Source organism: Salmo salar, chromosome 17 (assembly GCF_965601325.2).
Source record: "Salmo salar chromosome 17, fSalSal1, whole genome shotgun sequence".
Lineage (NCBI taxonomy): Eukaryota > Metazoa > Chordata > Actinopteri > Salmoniformes > Salmonidae > Salmo > Salmo salar.
The window spans coordinates 8,759,919-8,780,118 of record NC_138307.1 but is presented as its reverse complement, the minus strand read 5'-3'; the positions used below and the strand labels follow the sequence as shown (position 1 = coordinate 8,780,118).

At 43.7% G+C, this 20,200-nt stretch overlaps 2 protein-coding genes across 6 annotated transcripts; both read left to right on the top strand.

Moving 5' to 3' along the window:
* The first annotated feature begins 630 nt into the window (after window positions 1-630).
* Window positions 631-10,726, top strand: mpp4b (MAGUK p55 scaffold protein 4b). Its single transcript, XM_045698842.2, is given in 18 exon segments — window positions 631-688; window positions 810-931; window positions 1,124-1,201; window positions 1,316-1,399; window positions 1,552-1,683; window positions 4,852-4,933; window positions 5,022-5,107; window positions 5,243-5,314; window positions 5,553-5,829; window positions 7,812-7,859; window positions 7,971-7,991; window positions 8,111-8,125; window positions 8,254-8,475; window positions 8,717-8,797; window positions 8,923-9,016; window positions 9,210-9,318; window positions 9,479-9,613; window positions 9,809-10,726. Coding segments are annotated over 18 exon segments (1,908 nt in total). The 3' UTR covers window positions 10,001-10,726.
* A 258-nt stretch (window positions 10,727-10,984) lies between these two features.
* On the top strand, window positions 10,985-18,082 carry LOC106575177 (transmembrane protein 237B). Of its 5 annotated transcripts, XM_014151463.3 has the most exons (16): window positions 11,052-11,165; window positions 11,404-11,445; window positions 11,604-11,729; window positions 11,962-12,085; window positions 12,698-12,729; window positions 12,858-12,871; window positions 12,979-13,050; window positions 13,302-13,439; window positions 15,025-15,124; window positions 15,580-15,737; window positions 16,003-16,126; window positions 16,250-16,441; window positions 16,728-16,801; window positions 16,955-17,042; window positions 17,214-17,335; window positions 17,838-18,082. In XM_014151463.3, exons 4-16 carry the CDS (start codon window positions 12,065-12,067, stop codon window positions 17,900-17,902), a joined length of 1,200 nt encoding a protein of 399 aa, XP_014006938.1. In that variant the 5' UTR covers window positions 11,052-11,165; window positions 11,404-11,445; window positions 11,604-11,729; window positions 11,962-12,064; the 3' UTR covers window positions 17,903-18,082. The 5 variants fall into 5 exon arrangements, with proteins under 5 accessions (XP_014006936.1, XP_014006943.2, XP_014006940.2 ...); XM_014151468.3 differs by lacking the exon at window positions 11,962-12,085 and having other exon boundaries at window positions 10,989-11,165; window positions 13,305-13,439; XM_014151465.3 differs by lacking the exon at window positions 11,962-12,085 and having other exon boundaries at window positions 10,989-11,165.
* The last annotated feature ends 2,118 nt before the right edge of the window (window positions 18,083-20,200 follow it).

Sequence of the window (20,200 nt, the reverse complement as noted above, 5' to 3'; positions counted from 1 at the left end):
AGATACAGTAGACTCTCACTCTGACTGTTGAGGAGGTGGGATTGGGCTCTTCTAGTTTTCAGGATTTTTAAAATTGTTTTCCCACCAAGGGATCCACTGTTTTTAATCCAAGTATTACTACATATTAGAGTCAATTGACTTACCCATCCCTCAATCTAATTAACATGATAAAAAAAATCCTGTTTAAGATGTAACACTGCACCACCAGTATTGTTATGTCTTTCTGTTGAATGGGTGACGTTGACCAACACAAGGAGAATACGGAATTAGAAGAGACTGTGTTTAAGTGGGCCATTGACTTTTGAACCCTGAGCTTATTTCACACACAGGGCATTAAATGACCCTTCGGGCTTTTAACGTGTGACAGTGGAGGCTGTTTTTACCTGGGAAGTTATTTGACACCCAGTTGACATCCATCATAGCAGAACTGATGACTATGTATATAGAGGTCAGAGTTGTATTAATCTGGATTAATGTTATGTTATTGTTATCTAAAATGTGTAAGAAGATTAGATGTTATCATTCAGCTTTTAGATGAACTACTAAGCAAGAATATATTTTTATTTCATTTCTCTCTTTCCAAGGTTTGGGTTGGGGCGAATTTCCAGCAGTCAGTGCTGGGTGATCACCATGAGGCAGGCTGTGGAAGCCGAGGTGGCGATGTCGTCCCCTAGACTGAGTGACCATGGTCAGTAAAAGGAAACAGCTTCTCTCTCAACCTCTAGCTGATGGCAATGTACTTCTCTCCTGTATGTTGGGATAATCCTATGGCTGTTTATTTTTATGATTATGTTGGTGTTGTCCTCCAGGCCTAAGGCAGATCCTGTCTGACGTGGTAGAGGAGGTGAAACATTCCATCAATAAGGAAATCAACGGGGCAGAGCTCCTATACAGCCTCCTCAACGCCCCCTGGCTCAAGTCTCTGCTCAAAGTTAGTCTGGGAGTCTAGTCTGTGATATACTCTCAACTGGGGTTTATAAAGGCTGTGTTTCACTTTATCTCTACTTTCTCTCGGTCTCTGTTTCACCCAGTGAGTGGAGGGTGTCTTTGATTTGTGTTTGTCCATACTCTTGTCTTGTTCTAGGTGTAGGTTTAACCTCTTCTCTGTCTCTTCTCCACCCAGGTGTATGAGCGTCTGCGGCAGCACCAGAGAGAGCCTCCTGCTCCTTTCCTACCATACACAACACAGCTCATCCAACAGGTAGGACCTTTCCCTCTACTGCTTTGCCCTCTTCCGTCATTGGCTTGTCAGAAGTGTCAGTGGTGTCAGTCCTGTCCTGTGTCCACTCAACCCGCCTTTCTGCTTCTCTTCTAGATTCTGACGGACATGAGAACAGTTCCAAACACTTCTGCTGAGGCCAGGGAGCTTTACAGTCTCCTCAGGGGACCACACCTCCAGGTGAGAGATCCTGAGGCAAAAAGGGCTCCTATGATCCTAACCTTTGTATCTGTTGTTGCAGTAACTACGTTTTTCTGGGTTATGTGAGTTATTTATGTGTGTTGAGTCCGCCTAAATGCATGAATTGACTTAATAGTTGTGCTCTGTCCTAGGCTCTGATATCAGCCCATGATACGGTGGCCCAGAAGGATTATGAGCCTGTGCTGCCTCCTATCCCTGACAACCTCCCTGACGATGAGGAGGCCATGAGGATAGTCTGTCTGGTGAAGAACAAGCAGCAGCTGGTGAGTCATGGATTGGATACAACTGTTTGTTTTTAAGGAGGAAGGCTTAAAGCAACAGCAACAAAAATACTAGATTAGAAGTATCATCAAGGGTGCAATCTTTTACACCTGGCTATGTTCTAACGTGGATACCAAAAACACACTTTTAGTATTTTCACACTTTTTCCTCCATGCAAGGTTACAGAAATGTTGTATTTTATGCACACCGAATACAAAGCAGCACCTCCTGAGGACCTGACAGAAGCTGTAGGAAAGGGCAGATGATGCTTTCATAACATGTTATTAGTAAAAAATAAAAATAAAAAACATGTTATTAGTTTGATTGTTAAATTGTGTGACAGATGATTTCAATCAGAGTAATCGTAGTAGAGATGGTTTTAATACTTCAAAATTCCAGGATGGCTTATGATTAGTGTCACGATGGGTCAGTTTTGGACACCAAATATACAATTTCCAGTCACTCAGTTTGAACCCAAAAATGTTCCCATAGTTATTAAGCTGTATATACTCGGAAGCTCCTACCCATCCACATCTGACATTGCGACCTCTTTTGGAACCCGTTTGGAACAAATCTAAATCCAATCCTGGTGTCAGACAGTTTTAGCAGTACCCTGTGTACCCAGATCCCTATTTCAGGGCTATAGAGGTATCTGTGGTCTCAGACAGAGGTAATCTTGTCTAGCCCTGTCTCTCCCCCTGAAAGAGGAGCTCAGGAGGGGGGATCCGCAGTCGCTGGGACACCCTGAGGAAGATGACCTTGCGAAGGCTGATCCACGGTGGGGCCAGGGCAGTGGAGAGCCCCTGGCATGGTGTGGGAGCTCTGGGGGCCGTAGTGCCCGGGGAGCGACCAGTCATGCCCAGCACAAGGAGAGTCAGCTACCCACCAGCTGAGTTGCTATCTTCTGCGGGTCCTCCACCCCTGGGCAAGTCCCGCCCTCCGCCACGTTTTAAGCCAATGAGTAACTGTAGAATGTGCCAGACTGATGCACTCTGGAAAGAAGAAGGTCTTAATCGCTCTGCCCCCTCGGTCTGTAACTCTGTCCTGATTGGTAAGAACTAATTACAGTTGAAAAGACCCTGAAAACAATATGATTCAATACTGTATCTACTGCCATGAGTAGTACAGTGCTGTACACTGCAATACATATCAGTTCAGTACATTATAATGCAACACAATGGAACTTCTACTCTTACTCAGGCTAATAGATTACCTTTTTCCAACCTCTCTCTCCTCCCTGCTTCTGGAGATAATGTGATCGAGGAGCTAGACAGCGACGAAGACAGAGAGTCAGCCAACACCCTGTCCCCTCTCCCACACCATGCTCCACCCTCCAGCCCTGGACTCTCACCCCTCCCTGCATGGCTGCATACCACCATCCCCCCGGAACTCCTCCGCGGTTCCGGAGCTACATCGTCAGCCCCCGGATCCGCACGGCTCCCCCCAGCCCCATGCAGCATCGGCGGGTAGATGAGATGCCTCGCGACCCCCCTATGAAGCTGGCTAAGCAGGAGAGCCTGGATGAGTTGAGGTCCACGGTGCAGCAGGCTGCTAGCTCTATGGAGTGCAGCACCAATGACGTCCGGCTGCTGGGGCAGAAGATGGCCGCCGCCACAGAGCACATGTCTGAGAGTGTCCAGGAGAATGCCCAGGCCCTGACGCTGCTGACCCAGGTGGTGAGCAGACTGCAGACACTCACCGCTGCCAGCAGGGCGGTAGCAGATACACCAGAACCACATAGAGGAACCAGCAGCAGTATCCCACCAGTCAACACACAGCCAGCAGCTTGAAGACTCAGACATCCCTTTCACACCAGTCCAGAGTATGCTCCCTGTCCTCCTCTTCCTCCTCCTCTTCCTCATCCTCCAGCTCCTTCACTGGCTCTATGGACGGCATATCCACATCCCAGGGGAAGATCTCTCAGCCTCAGTCCCCAGCCTGCAATGGGTCACCCAAGGCAGGGTTGAAGACCAGGATTCTGCCCATGTCTCCCAAAAAGCATGTTGGTGCTTCCCCCACATCTAAAAAGAAGCATGTGGAACCCCAGCTCCAGCAACCCCACCTCTACAACAGCCTCTCAACACCTCCACCACCTGCCCCGCTTGGCCCCAACACAACAAGACTGGCTGCTGCTCCAGCCAGGGGAAGAAGAAGAAGAAGAAGAGGAAGTGAACCAGCCAGGAGGACAGTGGTGCTCTGGTATCTTCAGGAGATCTTCTATTCCTCTGCTTCAGGGAATGGTCCTTTCCTCAAGATTCCCTCAGAGATCTCGGCTTCAAAAGGCATTTATCCTTTCTTCTGTTATCTTCGTCACCATGTCGCCCACCATTCATTCCGCAATTGTGATGTGTTGGCTATGCCCATTGTTGCGTTTCCATCCTCAAGCCGTCCATCTGTGTTTCATGCAACTCTGTGTTTCCCGAATGTCATCTGTTATTTTCACATGATTTCATTTTGTAATTGTAAATATAGCATGTCCATTGTTTCTTTTTGACTCATGATGTTTTCACCTCATATCACATGACACCCTCCATAACCTGTAATAGGCCAAATGTGTCATTGTTGCTGTTCCACCCCAGTGATGAATCTACTTGTGTATTAAAGTTGTAAAAAGTTAAGTATTTGGTCCCATATTCATAGCACACAATGGCTACATCAAGCTTGCGAGTCTACACATGTGTTGGATGCATTTCCTGTTTGTTTTCTTTGTGTTTCAGATTATTTTGTGCCCAATAGAAGAATGGTAAATCATGTATTGTGTCATTTTGGAGTCACTTTTATTGTAAATAAGAATATCATGTTTTTAAACACCTTCTACATTAATGTGGATGCTACCATGATTACGGATAATCCTGAATGAATTGTGAAGTAATGATGAGTGAGAAAGTTAGACGCACAAATATCATACTCCCAAAATGTGCAATAACAGTGGAGGTTTTCTTGGGGGAGGGGGAGGGGGGTGATATTTGTGCATCTTTAAATTAAAGCTGACAGTCTGCACTTTAACCTCACAATCATTGCATCATTTAAAATCCAAAGTGCTGGAGTACAGAGCCAAAGCAACTAAACTTTCTTCAAAGTCCAAATACTTTTGGAGCTCACTATGTGTGAGAGTTACAGGACAATGTTTTAACCCTGGATTCATGTCCCCTCTCTGTCTCTCTCTTAAGGGAGCCACGATAAAGCGAAATGGGATAACAGGGGAGATCTTTGTGGCACGGGTGATCCATGGAGGACTGGCAGACCGCAGCGGTGAGACCACCCTCTCTCTCTCTCTCTCTCTCTCTCTTTAATCTGTTTCTTCTTTCTCATGTGTGTCCCCTCCCCCCTCTCTCTCTAGGTCTGCTGCATGCAGGGGACAGGATCACTGAGGTGAATGGTTACTCTGTAGATGGCCTGGAGCCTGAGCAGGTCATTGAGAGACTGGTGAGTCTACCAGCAGAACACTGCATGGCTGCCCAAAAATCCACACATTTCACACAGTCAACACAGATGGTGTCTGTAGTAAGTCTTTATCCACCAGTGATGTACATGGGTGTTTATCTGTCTTTGGACCCACAGGCCCGGTCTCAAGGCACCCTCATGTTCAAAGTGGTTCCCATCACAGACAGACCAGTCAACAACCAGACGATAGTGAGTAATGGCATGTTTACCGAGCTACCCTTCCCTGGAAAGGGTATCAGACAAGTCATGTCAGCTGATTAAACCATAATGGCACCAAAACCAAAGTCTTTCTCTTGACAATAGGAGGTTACTATTACCAAGAAAACCTATGGTTCAGTTCCTGTCTTCAGTGTTGTAGTAAATATCTTTTTCATTGCATTGTCCTTGTCTCTTGTTGTCTCTTGTATTGTGTCTCCTGGTGTCCCAGCTGTATGTGCGTGCCATGGCAGACTACAGTCCCCAGCAGGACCCGGCCATCCCCTGCGCCGAGGCAGGTATGGACTTCAGGAAGGGAGACCTGCTGGAGATCGTGGACCAGTCAGACACCCTCTGGTGGCAGGCCAAGAAACTACCCAGCACCTCGGCCTGTGCTGGCCTTATCCCCTCCACCAACCTGCTCAGGAGGAAACAGAAAGAGTTCTGGTGGTCTCAGCCCTACCAGCCTCACACCTGCATCAAACCCTGTGAGTAGAGTACAGTCTCTCCTTTACGTCTGGCTTTTCAGCTCTTTTACACCAAATTATAAGCACCTGGCAACAAGTATTACTGTATATCCATAACAGTAACAAATGACAATTCTCTTATTCCTCTTGCTTACCTGAAGTGAGCACTGTGAATGAAGGTAAGAACTATGATCCTTTTTTATGGTGCCAGTTTTCAATGAGAGGCAGTTTTTGTTACACTACATGACCAAAAGTATGTGGACACCTGCTTGTCAAAATCATGGGTATTAAATATGGAGTTGGTTCCCCTTTTGCTGCTATAACAGCCTCCACTCTTCTGGGAAGGCTTTCCACTAGATGTTGGAACATTCAGCCACAAGAGCATTAGTGAGGTTGGGCATTGATGTTGGGCGATTAGGCCTGGCTCGCAGTCTGCATTCCAATTCATCCCAAAGGTGTTCGATGGGGTTGAGGTCAGGGCTCTGTGCAAGCCAGTCAAGTTCTTCCACAGCGATCTTGGAACAACCATTTCTAACTGGGCTTTCGGCATGGGGGCACTGTAATGCTGAAACTGGAAAGGGCCTTCTCCAAACTGTTGCCACAAAGTTGGAAGCACAGAACCATCTGGAATGTCATTCTCTGCTGTAGCATTAAGATTTCCCTTCACTGGAACTAAGGGGCCTAGCCCGTACCATGAAAAACAGCCCCAGACCATTATTCCTCCTCCACCAAACTTTACAGTTTGCACTATACATTGGAGCAGGTAGTGTTCTCCTGGTATCCGTCAAACCCAGATTTGTCCGACAGAGAACGCGTTTCCACTGCTCCAGGGTCCAATGGCAGCGAGCTTTACAGCCGACACTTGGCCCATGGTGATCTTAGGATTGTGTGCGGCTGCTCAACCTTGGAAACTAATTTCATGAAACTCCCGACGAACAATTATTGTGCTGACATTTCTTCCAGAGGAAGTTTCGAACTTGGTAGTGAGTGTTGCAACAGAGGACAGACAATTTGTACACGCTTCAGCACTAGGGCATCTCGTTCTGTCAGCTTGTGTGGCCTACTGCTTCGTGGCTGAGCCGTTGTTGCTCCTAGACGTTTCCACTTCACAATAACAGCACTTAGAGTTGACCGCGGCAGCTCTAGCAGGGCAGAAATTTGACGAACTGACTTGTTGGAAAGGTGGCATCCTATGACGGTGCCACGTTGAAAGTAACAGAGCTCGTCAGTAAGGCCATTCTACTGCTTATGTTTGTGTATGGAGATTGCATGGCTGTGTGCTCGATTTTATACATCTGTCAGCAACCGGTGTGGTTGGAATAGCCAAATCCACTAATTTGAAGGTGTCCACATACTTTTGTATATATATATATATATATATATATATAGTATATATCATTATTGACTTTGCACTGACCTGTCATCAGTGGTGGAAAAAGTACACAATTGTCTTATTTGAGTAAAAGTAAAGATATCTTAATAGAAAATGACTCAAGTAAAAGTGAAAGTCACCCAGTAAAATACTACTTGAGTAAAAGTATTTGGTTTTAAATATAATTAAGTATCAAAAGTAAATGTAATTGCTAAAATGTACTTAAGTATCAAAAGTAAAAGTACAAGTATAAATAATTTCAAATTCCTTATATTAAGCAAAGCAGATGGCCACGTTTTCTAGTTTTTTATTTATTTACGGATAGCCAGGGGCACGCTCTAACTCACACATCATTTACAAAAGAAGCATGTGTTTAGTGAGTCTGCCAGATCAGAGGCAGTAGGGATGACCAGGGATGTTCTCTTGATAAGTGTGTTAATTTGACCATTTTACTGTCATACTAAGCATTCAAAATGTTACTAGTACTTTTGGGTGTCAGGGAAAATGTATGGAGTAAAAAGTACATACTTTTCTTTGGGAATGTAGTGAAGTAAAAGTTGTCAAAAATATTAATAGTAAAGTAAAGTACAGATACCCCCAAAAATGACTTAAGTAGTACTTTTAAGTATTTTACACCACTGCCTGTCATACTTTGCTCTTTCAGAGGAAGACCTGATTGATGAAAAGTGTGTTGAAGCTGGTACGATTTCCCTAATTTCCTCTACAATAAATCATATTGTTTCTCTCATTTGTTTACTGCAAAAGGACTTTGGTGGATTATTTTGAATGTTTCTTTTCTATTTTCTAACAGATGAGGAAGCTTTTGAATCTGGTAGGTAAGTCTTTGTTGAAGTTAGTTGATCATGCAGCCTATACAAAATACAGTATCACTCAACTATAACCCTGTTTTCTTTATCGCAATCATTTCTGAATTCCAATTTGGAATGTGAGAGGAGCTAAGAGAAGGTGAGCATGACCTGCTCTACTGAGCTCTCCTTTGATCTCAATTAGAATCAACTCCAACACCCTGTCTGGTGACACACACATTCATCCCATTATCATGCTCTCCCCCTCCCTGTTCCCCCCGCTCCTAGAGGAGGATGAGTTCAGCACTAACATCGAGGGGATCTATCTAACTGGGTTCAGACGTAGCCTGCGTCTGTGTCGGCGGCAGTCCCTAAGCACAGGCTCCAGTCAGCAGTCCTTCCACACACGCTGTTCCGGCAGCGGCTACGGTGCCCTCAACAACCCATACGAAGAGGTGGTACGATACCAGCGCAACCCGCAGGACAAACACCGCCTGGTCGCCCTCGTGGGTAAGACACCAGTCCGGCACTAACCAGCAACACAAATAGATTGGCAGAAGATTCAGATATGTATTGACTGTCATGAATACGTACTAATGTGTATATGGTTCTGTGGCCAATAATACAGAGACAGTATGACACACGTTACGTTACTGTTTTTTGTACGTGTACAGTGTGTCTCTGCTTGTATTGACACAAAATATGTGTGATGACATGACGGAGACCTCAGAAGTGTGTTCTTCTCTCGCAGGTCCCTCCGGCGTTGGAGTGAACGAACTTCGCAGACGGTTAATCGAAATCAACCCAGTGACCTTTCAAGGGGCAGTGCCTCGTGAGTACACCGTGGTGTCAGCCTACATGACTTTCTTCCATTGTTGACATGGATACGATCAATGTCGTATATGACGGCTTGTCTTCCGATGATGTCATCTGACATATTTTCCCTTCTTCCTCCAGACACGACACGAGCCGCTAGGAGCTATGAGGAGTCTGGTAAAGAGTATCACTTCATCAACAGGGAACTGTTTGAGAACATGGTTTACAGCAACAGGTAGGTACTCATTGAATAACAGCTGCTGACTTTCCTCTCGCGAACACATCTTGTTAAATCAACTGTCACAACATGAATGTGACTTGTGGCCTTATGTCCTAATGGGGACAAAGAGGATTAAGTAAGTTAATAACATTGATGTGGACCACCTGATTATAAGCCAGGGTTTTGTGTTGCGTTTTTTTAAAACCAGGTTTCTGGAATACGGTGCGTACAAAGGTCATTTCTACGGCACTAGTCTTGATGCTGTGAAGGATGTTTTGAACAGTGGAAGGATCTGTGTCATCGACATCGAGCCTCATGTGAGTCCTCCTGGGGTTCTTATCAGTGGGGCTTCATCATTGACTTGGCCCTATTGTGGAGTTAGCTCTGTGTTGACCTCAGTTGCATCTTGGCCAGGTCTTCATTGTAAATGAGAATTAGTTCTCAATTGACCCATGTATGATGACTGTCTCCTTCCAGGCCATCCAGTCAGTGAGGACACATGAGCTCAAGGCCTACATCATCTATGTGAAGCCGCCCACCGCAGAACGCATGAAGGAGACCAGAAAGGACGCTCAGATCACCACCAATTACTATGTCAACAGACCTTTCAAAGTAAGCACTCTTATGGTTTTATTATAATTTCTCAATTGTTTAATTGACCAGGAAGTTTCTCACAGTTTGAACCTCTTTTTACAAAGAGACCTGGTAATAATACACCATCCTTATGGTGATCAAATGGTTGAAATACTGACCATCATGCCATAGTTAAGATAGTGACCAACTGTCATATTATGCTGTTCCCAACAGGAGGAAGACTTCCAGGAGATGGAGGAGGCAGCCAGAAAGATGGAGTCTCAGTACTGCCAGTTCTTTGACTCTGTGATGGTGAACGACGGGCTGCAAGACTCCTGTGTTCAGCTACTGAGGGCTGTGAGGAGGGCTCAGGATGAGCCACAGTGGGTTCCTGCCAACTGGATACGACCCACAGAGGAGTTTTGATGAGGGGGAGGAGAGGACATAAAAGGATAACAAACAGATGGAGGGCAGGGCATCGTAAAAGAGGGAATGGAGAACAACATGGATGAGGAGTGGCTGTAACCTTTGGCTGCTACTTCTGAACATACCCGTTGCTCTCCAGTGGAATTTGTTTTGGATTGGATTTATTGTTTTGTTTAGTGGTGAGTTTGAGAGACTCATACAGATACTGTCCTTGTGTCTGCTTTAATCTGTTGTTGAATAATTAGCATATTCAAGGCTATGGAGCTGGGTTAAACCAAAAATCATGTGTCTGTTTTTTTCAAAAATTGTGTGCGTAGTTGGAGATCATGTATTGATGTGCTACACAGGCATGTTATGAGAGGTTGTAGGTTAACCTCTCATCTTTCGTTTACAATTAGAGCAAATAATTGTCCATGCTGAATTTCTGTATCTTCTTAATGTTTTTATTTTATTTAATAAAAAGAATGTTAATGCCAAAGAATGTAAATTCAAGTGCTCAAGATTGGTACTATGTTTCAGTATGAAGGTGAGCAAGGAAGTGGTTGTGTGCTCACCATTTGAACACAATGTTTTCATAATATTGAAGGGTAAAAAACTGAATAAAAAACATGAGCTGGCACACACCCAGAGTAACGGCGAATAAACTATAAAAAGTAAATTCACCCTGAAGAAGGCACAGTGGTGCCGAAAGGTTGGTGATTTACCCAATAAATTACTGGGAGTTTATATACGGAGTGTGCGACTCTATTTTTATAGTTTATAATACTGAAGGATACCTTCAGCACAGTCTGTAATTCCAGGCTATTATTATTCAGAATATTTTTGAGAGTGTAACATAATGGGATTTGGAATAATGCTAAAATATGTGACGTATACTGTTACTAATTTTAAAAATACAATTTTGTGTGTGAACACGTGTTTTTGAATATGTGTTTGTGTGGCTTTCTGTGTCAACAAGTGCAGAAGACTTTTATTTTGAAAACAGGAAGTTCCTTGTGTCCTCAGCTGAAAATCACTGCCATGGCAAGGCAACGACTGTAAACAGCGTGGCAACCAACATGCAGACGTTACAAGCCCAAAACGTTTTAACAGCTAGGTAGCTAACTAGCTGGTTCTTATCGGGGTTCTATTCTAAAGGGCAGAAATGGACACAGGAGGATTCCAGGTATGTAGCTAGCTAGTTTAGCTAGCTAGCTAATCTTGTAAAGGTCGGAACACAAGGATGCTGTAGCTTAAATGTGCTAGCTCATTTAGCCGACTAACGTTAGCTAGTTATCGTTTTGCTATATCTTACTTAGCTATAACTATTTATCTATAAATTCGTTATAACGAGTGATTTTTTTTTTCTTCTTCTTCATATTCCAGTTGCCCAGTTTGTTTTTTAATCAAAAATATTTATTTAGGCACAAAACACGCGACGGAGGGACCTCCCGCCGCTTCCACAGGTACCATTAGCCGCGCATGCGCCGCTACACTTACACGACCATCCATATCATACATCTTAAGTGTAATTCGACTTGTAACTAGCTGGTATGCAGCACACTGGTAGCCTGTGATCACATGCCCAGTCAAAAGACTGCTCTCAGACAGCCAGTTTCCATAGGTCTCTCTGGTTTCTGCACTCAACAACCTGCAGAGGGCTCAACAACAACAAAGCAGAGAGGGTGTGACGGGACCTTGCTGCGAACCATACAGCATTAGGAACAAAGGTCAACAACACCATGAAGAGGTGGATAAAGCTAATGTCACTTCAAAACGGCGGCCCAATATGGGAGGGAAATAAAATATGGCCCTAATAATCATCAACATTGTTCTTACACCAAATTATTACATCAATAAAGGTGTCGTTTGGTGTAGGCTATTTTTGTTGGGGGTCTTCTTCACTTCATACCTCAAGGGGTCAAATCCCTCAGGTCTGAATAGTCTTATCTGATCTATGCTTTGATTGGTTGGTATTCCAGTACCTTGGCAGATGCCTACTGCAGATTTAGCCGAGGATTAGGCAGTGTCACCAAGGCTGTGGCACAGGAATATCCTCAGATCCCTTCCTGATTCTTGGATGTAATGGTGAGAAAACAACTCACGGTAAGCTCTCTCTCATACACAGTCCTGGGCCTAGTTTTGGGAAACCGGGCCATGGTACTATTGGATCTTCTCACTGTATGAAAATGACTCTCTTTTCTGAGTCCAGGTTGTTGAGTTTTAGAGGATTTTATTGTTAAGATCAATTGGAGAAATGTACTGTTTGAGACTGGGAGTGTTATCTACTTTGAAAGCAAGTTTTGGGGAGAGCTTTGTACAACCACTTGCTTGGTTCCGTTGTTCCTTGGTTCCCCTCTGTTCCTATCTCTTGGCATGTATGGATCGAGGGCCTCCCGAGAGCGCAGCGGTCTAAGGCACTGCAGTGCTGGAGGCGTCACTACAGACCCTGGTTCGTTCCCAGGCTGTGTCACAACTGGCCGTGATCGGGAGTCCCATAGGGCGGCGCACAATTGGCCCAGCGTCGTCCGGGTTAGGGGAGGGTTCGGCCGGGGGTGTTGGCAGTGATTGTAAATAAGAATTTGTTCTAAACTGACTTGCCTAGTTAAATAAAGGTAAACATTTTTGTAGAAATAATGAAGTATATGAACTAATCTTTAAGGAGTGTTATGTAAGATGTTGGCCAAGCCTCCTTCTCTTCTTCCTTGTCCTCTTTAGCGTGGACAGCGTGTCCTGCCCCCCATGTCAAGGTGAGTCTAGCCTCCTTATGCTGTTGTGATACTGTTTCTACTCATTTATCCCAGCAGAACATCTCTCTCTCTCTCTCACACTCTCTCTTTCCCTTTTTTATGTATGGCATTTGAACAACTGCATGAAGTCAAGATACAGGTGGTGAGTTGCCTTCGAAGGATGTTGTAATAGATGATTTAACTATTGAATTTAGGTTGATGCTGCTGGCTTGGATATAGTTTTCTTAACCTGTTTTGTCTCCTATGTAGACGAGATGCCGGTCCCTAAAAGCAAGAGGAAGAAGTCGAAGAGTCAGGTGGATGGTGTAGAAAGCCCAGAGGGTGGGTGGAAAAGGAATAGTTCCAAGGAATAGTTCTCGGGAGCTCCTTCTGTTGAACTGCTGGTGAACAGCGTTGTTCCAGATTTTGGAGGCACCTTGCCTTTAAGTTTCAAGCTATCAATTAATTATAAAGCTTGCATTCCACTGTCAAATAATAATGTATTAACTGTTGAAGTACTAGTAATGACTTGAACCACATAGTAAGTATACCTCAAGTATATAATAAGAGAGTTGTGTTGTTTGTATGTGCAGCAGACCCAGGGATGGAGATGGCCCAGATGGGGGGTCTGAGCAGTCGCAGGTCATCTGAGGTCATCCAGGCCTTGACCCCCGAGTCGCAGGAAGCTGCACCACAGAGAAGGAAGAAGAAGAAAAAGGCAGCGACCGTAGGTAAACAACATGCCTGACTATATGTAAACAGCATGCCTGACTATAGGTAAACAGCATGCCTGACTATAGGTAAACAGCAGGCCTGACTATAGGTAAACAACAGGCCTGACTATAGGTAAACAGCATGCCTGACTATAGGTAAACAACATGCCTGACTATAGGTAAACAGCAGGCCTGACTATAGGTAAACAACAGGCCTGACTATAGGTAAACAGCATGCCTGACTATAGGTAAACAGCATGCCTGACTATAGGTAAACAGCATGCCTGACTATATGTAAACAGCAGGCCTGACTATAGGTAAACAGCAGGCCTGACTATAGGTAAACAACATGCCTGACTATAGGTAAACAGCATGCCTGACTATATGTAAACAACATGCCTGACTATATGTAAACAGCATGCCTGACTATATGTAAACAGCATGCCTGACTATAGGTAAACAACATGCCTGACTATAGGTAAACAACATGCCTGACTATAGGTAAACAGCAGGCCTGACTATAGGTAAACAGCAGGCCTGACTATAGGTAAACAGCAGGCCTGACTATAGGTAAACAGCAGGCCTGACTATAGGTAAACAGCAGGCCTGACTATAGGTAAACAGCAGGCCTGACTATAGGTAAACAGCAGGCCTGACTATAGGTAAACAGCAGGCCTGACTATAGGTAAACAGCAGGCCTGACTATAGGTAAACAGCAGGCCTGACTATAGGTAAACAGCAGGCCTGACTATAGGTAAACAGCAGGCCTGACTATAGGTAAACAGCAGGCCTGACTATAGGTAAACAGCAGGCCTGACTATAGGTAAACAGCAGGCCTGACTATAGGTAAACAGCAGGCCTGACTATAGGTAAACAGCAGGCCTGACTATAGGTAAACAGCAGGCCTGACTATAGGTAAACAGCAGGCCTGACTATAGGTAAACAGCAGGCCTGACTATAGGTAAACAGCAGGCCTGACTATAGGTAAACAGCAGGCCTGACTATAGGTAAACAACAGGCCTGACTATAGGTAAACAACAGGCCTGACTATAGGTAAACAACAGGCCTGACTATAGGTAAACAACAGGCCTGACTATAGGTAAACAGCAGGCCTGACTATAGGTAAACAGCAGGCCTGACTATAGGTAAACAGCAGGCCTGACTATAGGTAAACAGCAGGCCTGACTATAGGTAAACAGCAGGCCTGACTATAGGTAAACAGCAGGCCTGACTATAGGTAAACAGCAGGCCTGACTATAGGTAAACAGCAGGCCTGACTATAGGTAAACAGCAGGCCTGACTATAGGTAAACAGCAGGCCTGACTATAGGTAAACAGCAGGCCTGACTATAGGTAAACAACATGCCTCGGGGGAACCATATACCTACTCTTCCTACATTTGTAACTCAAACATTATCTTGTTTGTGTATTATTTATTCTATCACTTCTGCATGGTTAAGATTATATTCCATTTATATTCAATACATTCCGTTCTGTTTTACCATAACCATTTATAGGCTATATGTAAGAGTTGTACTTACTGTATTTGTGAAATGTATTAAGTTACATGTTGAGCGTTGTTCATTCGCTTGTTTGTGTCTCAGACCTGGAGGATGACCAGGCTGACCTGGTGAACGGGGATGGACTGGTCCAGAACACAGCCGAGGCAGGGGAAGAAGTGACCAAAAAACCCAAGAGGAAGAAGTAAGAGACACTAAAATATGTACTATCTATTCTACAGTATCTTAGTCACTTAATGTTTACACATCTGTCTTTACTCATCTCGTGTGTGTATATACTGTTTTCTATGCTATTCTACTGTATCTTAGTCTGTTCCGCTCTGACATCGCTCGTCCATATGTATATAGTCTTAATTCATTCCTACTAGATTTGTGTGTATTGGGTATATGTTGTGTAATTTGTTAGATATTACTTGTTAGATATTACTGCACTGTCAGAGCTAGAAGCACAAGCATTTCGCTACACCCGCAATAACATCTGCTAATAACGTGTATGTGACAAATCAAATCAAATTTGATTGATCAATGGTGTTGAAAGTACAGTAAAATGTGTTTTTACTTATATGGTTCTATTATGATAGATCCTTTGCTCTTTTAATGAGCTCAGTTTCTCTTTCTTTCTTCGTGGTCACTCCCTAGGAAGTCTAAAGTGTCAGAGACGCAGTACGTCAACGAGCTTGATGTAGAGGACGATGACATCATCACAGACGCTCAGCCACCCATCCCCCAGCATTCCCTGTTCTCTGCTCCCCTGGGACAAAGCCAGCCTGTGGGGAAGGTGTTTGTAGAGAGGAGCAGTGAGTGTCCCCCTTCCTTCTGTTATTTTATGTTAGCTGTACATGGTAGAGCTTAAGAGTAAAGGTTCGTTTCCAGGACACAGATGAATTAACCTAGTCCTGGACTATGAAACAATTGCAATGGAAATCCTCTATTGGAAGCCTTACTTGGTCGAGAACTAGTCTTGTTTCTGTGTCTGGAAAAATTGGCCTTATATGAATTCTTTGGACATCCTTGTGTGTCCTGTCTTCTATGTTGGATAACAATGTGTTGTTTAACTTTCAGAGAGGTTTCAAGCGGCCGATCGGTCAGACAGACCGAAGTCCAGCGATCAGGTGGACAACGTCATGGACATCCAGCAGATGTGGACCACCAAGGATGTGTCTGTTAGGGTCCATAGTGGCTTCAGGTGTGTGTGTGTGCAGGTGTCTGTTTGAAAGACTGTGTGTGTGTGTGTGTGTGTGTGTGTGTGTGTGTGTGTGTGTGTGTGTGTGTATGTTCCCTCTATATCACATCTCTCTCTAATATACAGGGGGATTGGGCTGTTCTGCCACGGCTTCCTAGCAGGCTATGCAGTGTGGAACATCATAGTGATCTATGCCCTGGCAGGAAAACATCTCACTACTCTGCCGAACCTACTGCAGCAGTACCACAGCCTGGCCTACCCTGCACAGTCTCTCTTCTACCTGCTACTGGCTATAAGCACCGTGTCAGCCTTTGACAGGTAAGGAGGTGGGTGTCTGTGTGGCACATTGTTGTTATTTTGGGTCAGGCCCAAAATAAATGTGGCCGTTGTTGTGAAAATATGGAAGCCAGTGGCTAGAGCTAGGAGGTGTTTGTGTGTGTATGTATACAACACGCTGTCATTCTGTTCCATCAATGGACCCAAACAAAAACACAGACGCACACATCTCCTTTCTCTAGCTACAGGCTGGCACATGTTACAACAAACCCCAGTGTACCCCGTCCCTCCCCAGTGTGTGTGGAGACTCATTCTCTTTCCATTTCAGGGTGAATCTGGCCAAAGGCGCCATGGCTATGAGAGAGTTTGTTACCCTGGACCCAGTTGCTCTAGCCTCTTTCTGTAAGTGAAAACATCTTTACAGCATGTTACTCAATTCATTCAGGACAGGCGGAGCCTATCTGTATATGATGCAGCCAGCCCAGCAAGCACTTTGTCTCTCTGGCCTTGGCAAACAGTCATTTCACTGAAGTAACTATCCCTCTCCTCCTTTAGTGTACTTCTCAGCTCTGGTCCTCTCTCTCAGCCAGCAGATGACCAGTGACCGCATAAACCTGTACCCCAGTGCTAACGAGACTTTATGGTGTGCTAACTAACTGTTCTTATTATCTTGATATTAACATGTAGTTCAAAGTTAGATCTTGTATATTGATTATCCTACTCAGCAGAATCACTGTTGGAGTCAGAGAGACTCTGACTCCAGCCAAACAAACAAAAAAGCATTGTGACTTTTTCAACCTCCTCCCCTCTCCAGGCCTCCTGGGTCAGAGCAACAGATCCTGAACCCGTGGATCATAGTGAACCTGGTGGTGGCTGTGCTGGTGGGAATGGCCTGGATCTTCATCTCTGCCAGGCCTGAGATGGACTACACCGAAGGTGAGGCTGAAGTTGTGTTTTTTATTTATTTCGTTTTTGTAGATTTTATTAAACAAACAGCAACTTAATATTTCCACAGACGTAGTTCCACATGACATTGACCAAGACTTACTGCACAACAGTCACAATAAACAGAGACAAACGGAAAAAAGACTACTAAAAACAACACCACCTACTCAGGCGTACATAAATTGCGACAGACACTTGTTGACACGCTCAGTCCTATATGTTACCACGGACTCAATACTTATCTATATATATTGTTTAATATGTTTTGTATACACCATAGATGTATAATTACTAGAAGGGCCAAAGCACCTCAGATAGACCACAGCAATTTCACTGGATTGTACACACACACTCAGCAACCTTACCGAATGACACACATGTTAAAGTCCCTTCAGAGATGTGTTTTCATTTTTCATGTGTATAAAAGCTTTGTATGTCAGTTGCCTTTAGAAATAACATGGGCTTCCAATCACTCAATCTATCTCCAAACCAGGGTTCCTAATGGCTATGGAGATCGAGTCCTTGAGACCAGAGGAGAAATCAGACATGTCTACTTGAGGAATATTCTTTTCAATTTTTGCTCGCACATCTTTTTTTGTACTGTATTTTATCAGCCAACACAAATTGTACACGTTGTTTGTGGCAATAATCAGTTTATTTTTGTATGACCCAAATGTGTGCTTGTTTTGTCAAATGTATTGATTACCATTGGAAATAATAAACATGTTATCCCACTGAGATGCTTCTAAATGTCATTTTGGGGACATTAAACCAAACATACCATTTGTAATGATGTAAATGTAGTGTATTGACCTGAAACAGCATGGCTGTGTCTTGTTATATACCACACCATTAAATAGAGTGCCTTCAGAAAGTATTCAACTGTAACTCAGCCACCTAGGAACATTCACTGTCTTCTTGGTAAGCAACTCCAGTGTAGATTTGGCCTTATGTTTTAGGTTATTGTCCTGCTGAAAGGTGAATTAATCTCCCAGTGTGGTGGAAAGCAGATTGAAATCAGTTTTTTTCTACAATTTTGCCGTGCTCATTCCGCAGATTATTCTTTTTTTTTATCTGGAAAAACTCCCCAGTCTTTAATGATTACATGCATACCCATAACAGGATGCAGCCACCACTATATGCTTGAAAATATGGAGTGGTACTCAGTAATGTGTTGTTGGATTTGTCCCAAACACAACACTTTGTATTCAGGACAAAAAGTGAATTGCTTTGCCACATTTCTTGCAGTATTACTTTAGTGCCTTGTTGCAAACTGGATGCATGTTTGGAATACTTGTATTCTGTACAGGTTTCCTTCTTTTCACTGTCAATTAGGTTAGTATTGTGGAGTAACTACAGTGTTGATCCATTCTCAGTTTTCTATCACAGCCATTAAATTCAAACTGTTTTAAAGTCACTATTGGCCTCATGGTGAAATCCCTGAGAGGTTTCCTTCCTCTCTGGCAACTGAGTTAGTAAGGACGCCTGCATCTTTATAGTGACTGGGTGTATTGGTACACCAGCCAAATTATAATTAATAACTTCACCATGTGCAAAGGGATATTCAATATCTGCTTTTTATTTATACCTATCATCTACCAATAGGTGCCCTTCTTTGCGAGGCATTGGAAAACCCCTCTGGTCATTGCGATTGAATCTGTGTTTGAAATTCACTGCGTGACTGAGGGACCTTACAGATAATTGTATGTGTGGGATACAGAGATGAGGTAGTCATTCAGAAATCATGTTAAACACTTATTGCACACAGAATCCATGCAACTTATGTGACTTAAGCTGATTTTTACTCCTGAACTTATTTTGGCTTGCCATAACAAAGGGGTTGAATACTTATTAACTCAAGACATTACAGCTTTTCAGTTTTTATTAATTAGTACACATTTCAAAAAACGTAATTCCACGTTGACATTATAGGCTATTGTGTGTAGGCCAGGGACACAGAAACCTCTAAACTTAATCGATTTTAAATGCAGGCTGTAACACAATTTATTTAGGAAAAATACATTCTGAAGGCTCTGTATACCACACAATTAAACCAGACCATTACCACACTGTTAAATCAAATCCTGTGAAATTTGTTGCACTGGAACTAAGGCTGGAACAATAATCGTATAGTCGTGTAACCGACAATGTTGGACAATAACCGTGACATTTGAAAATAAATATTGTCATAATCGTCTTGACATTCATTGTAGGACGGGGGATTCAACTTTATTCACAAGTAGATTGTTTACCCAATAGCAGTTCTTCATTATTAAATGAGGGTAAAGTTAGTAATCGTTTTATGAACAGAACAGCATGGTGGAAAGAAGCTTCTTTTCCAAAAGTTCCAGGCGATCAAAACCATTCGTTTTTGAGATGTGTTGTACGTATGAGGTATGTCGTACAGTGGCGAGTTTAGCATGTAAATCAAGGTGGGGCAATACAAAAAAGTGCATGCCAGCAGTCACTACGCAACGCAACACTAAACAATACATGAATTACACTTTAACGGTGACAAACGGTGCCCACACACTGTTAGGGCCACATAAAGCTGTCCCAACAGCAGTCCCAACACCAGCTACACCTGACTGTCAGCGGAGCCTTGTCTGGCAGCGAAACAGTTCATTCAGCCTCATTTACTGCCTTTAAAAAAAAACTGCTGATATGGCTGACTTGCTTAAACAAATGTGGTTTCTACTGACATTTGAGATGTACAAACTATGGCATAAGGGGACAACAAGCGGATAAAAGGAAATCCGTGATTTCGATTGAGACATTAATGAGCGAGCCAGGACAAACTTAGTCATTATGTCATTATAACTATTTGTTCAGCACTTTTGAAATGTACAGTGACAG

What these genes read in the sequence shown, in the direction of transcription:
- LOC106575177 (XM_014151465.3), top strand. Translation starts at nt 11,145, where the DNA reads ATGGACACAGGAGGATTCCAG. An exon ending in ACCTCCCGCCGCTTCCACAG is followed by an intron (nt 11,446 to 11,603) that starts GTACCATTAGCC and finishes CAGTTTCCATAG; the next exon opens with GTCTCTCTGGTTTCTGCACT. An exon ending in AGTTGCTCTAGCCTCTTTCT is followed by an intron (nt 16,802 to 16,954) that starts GTAAGTGAAAAC and finishes CTCCTCCTTTAG; the next exon opens with TGTACTTCTCAGCTCTGGTC.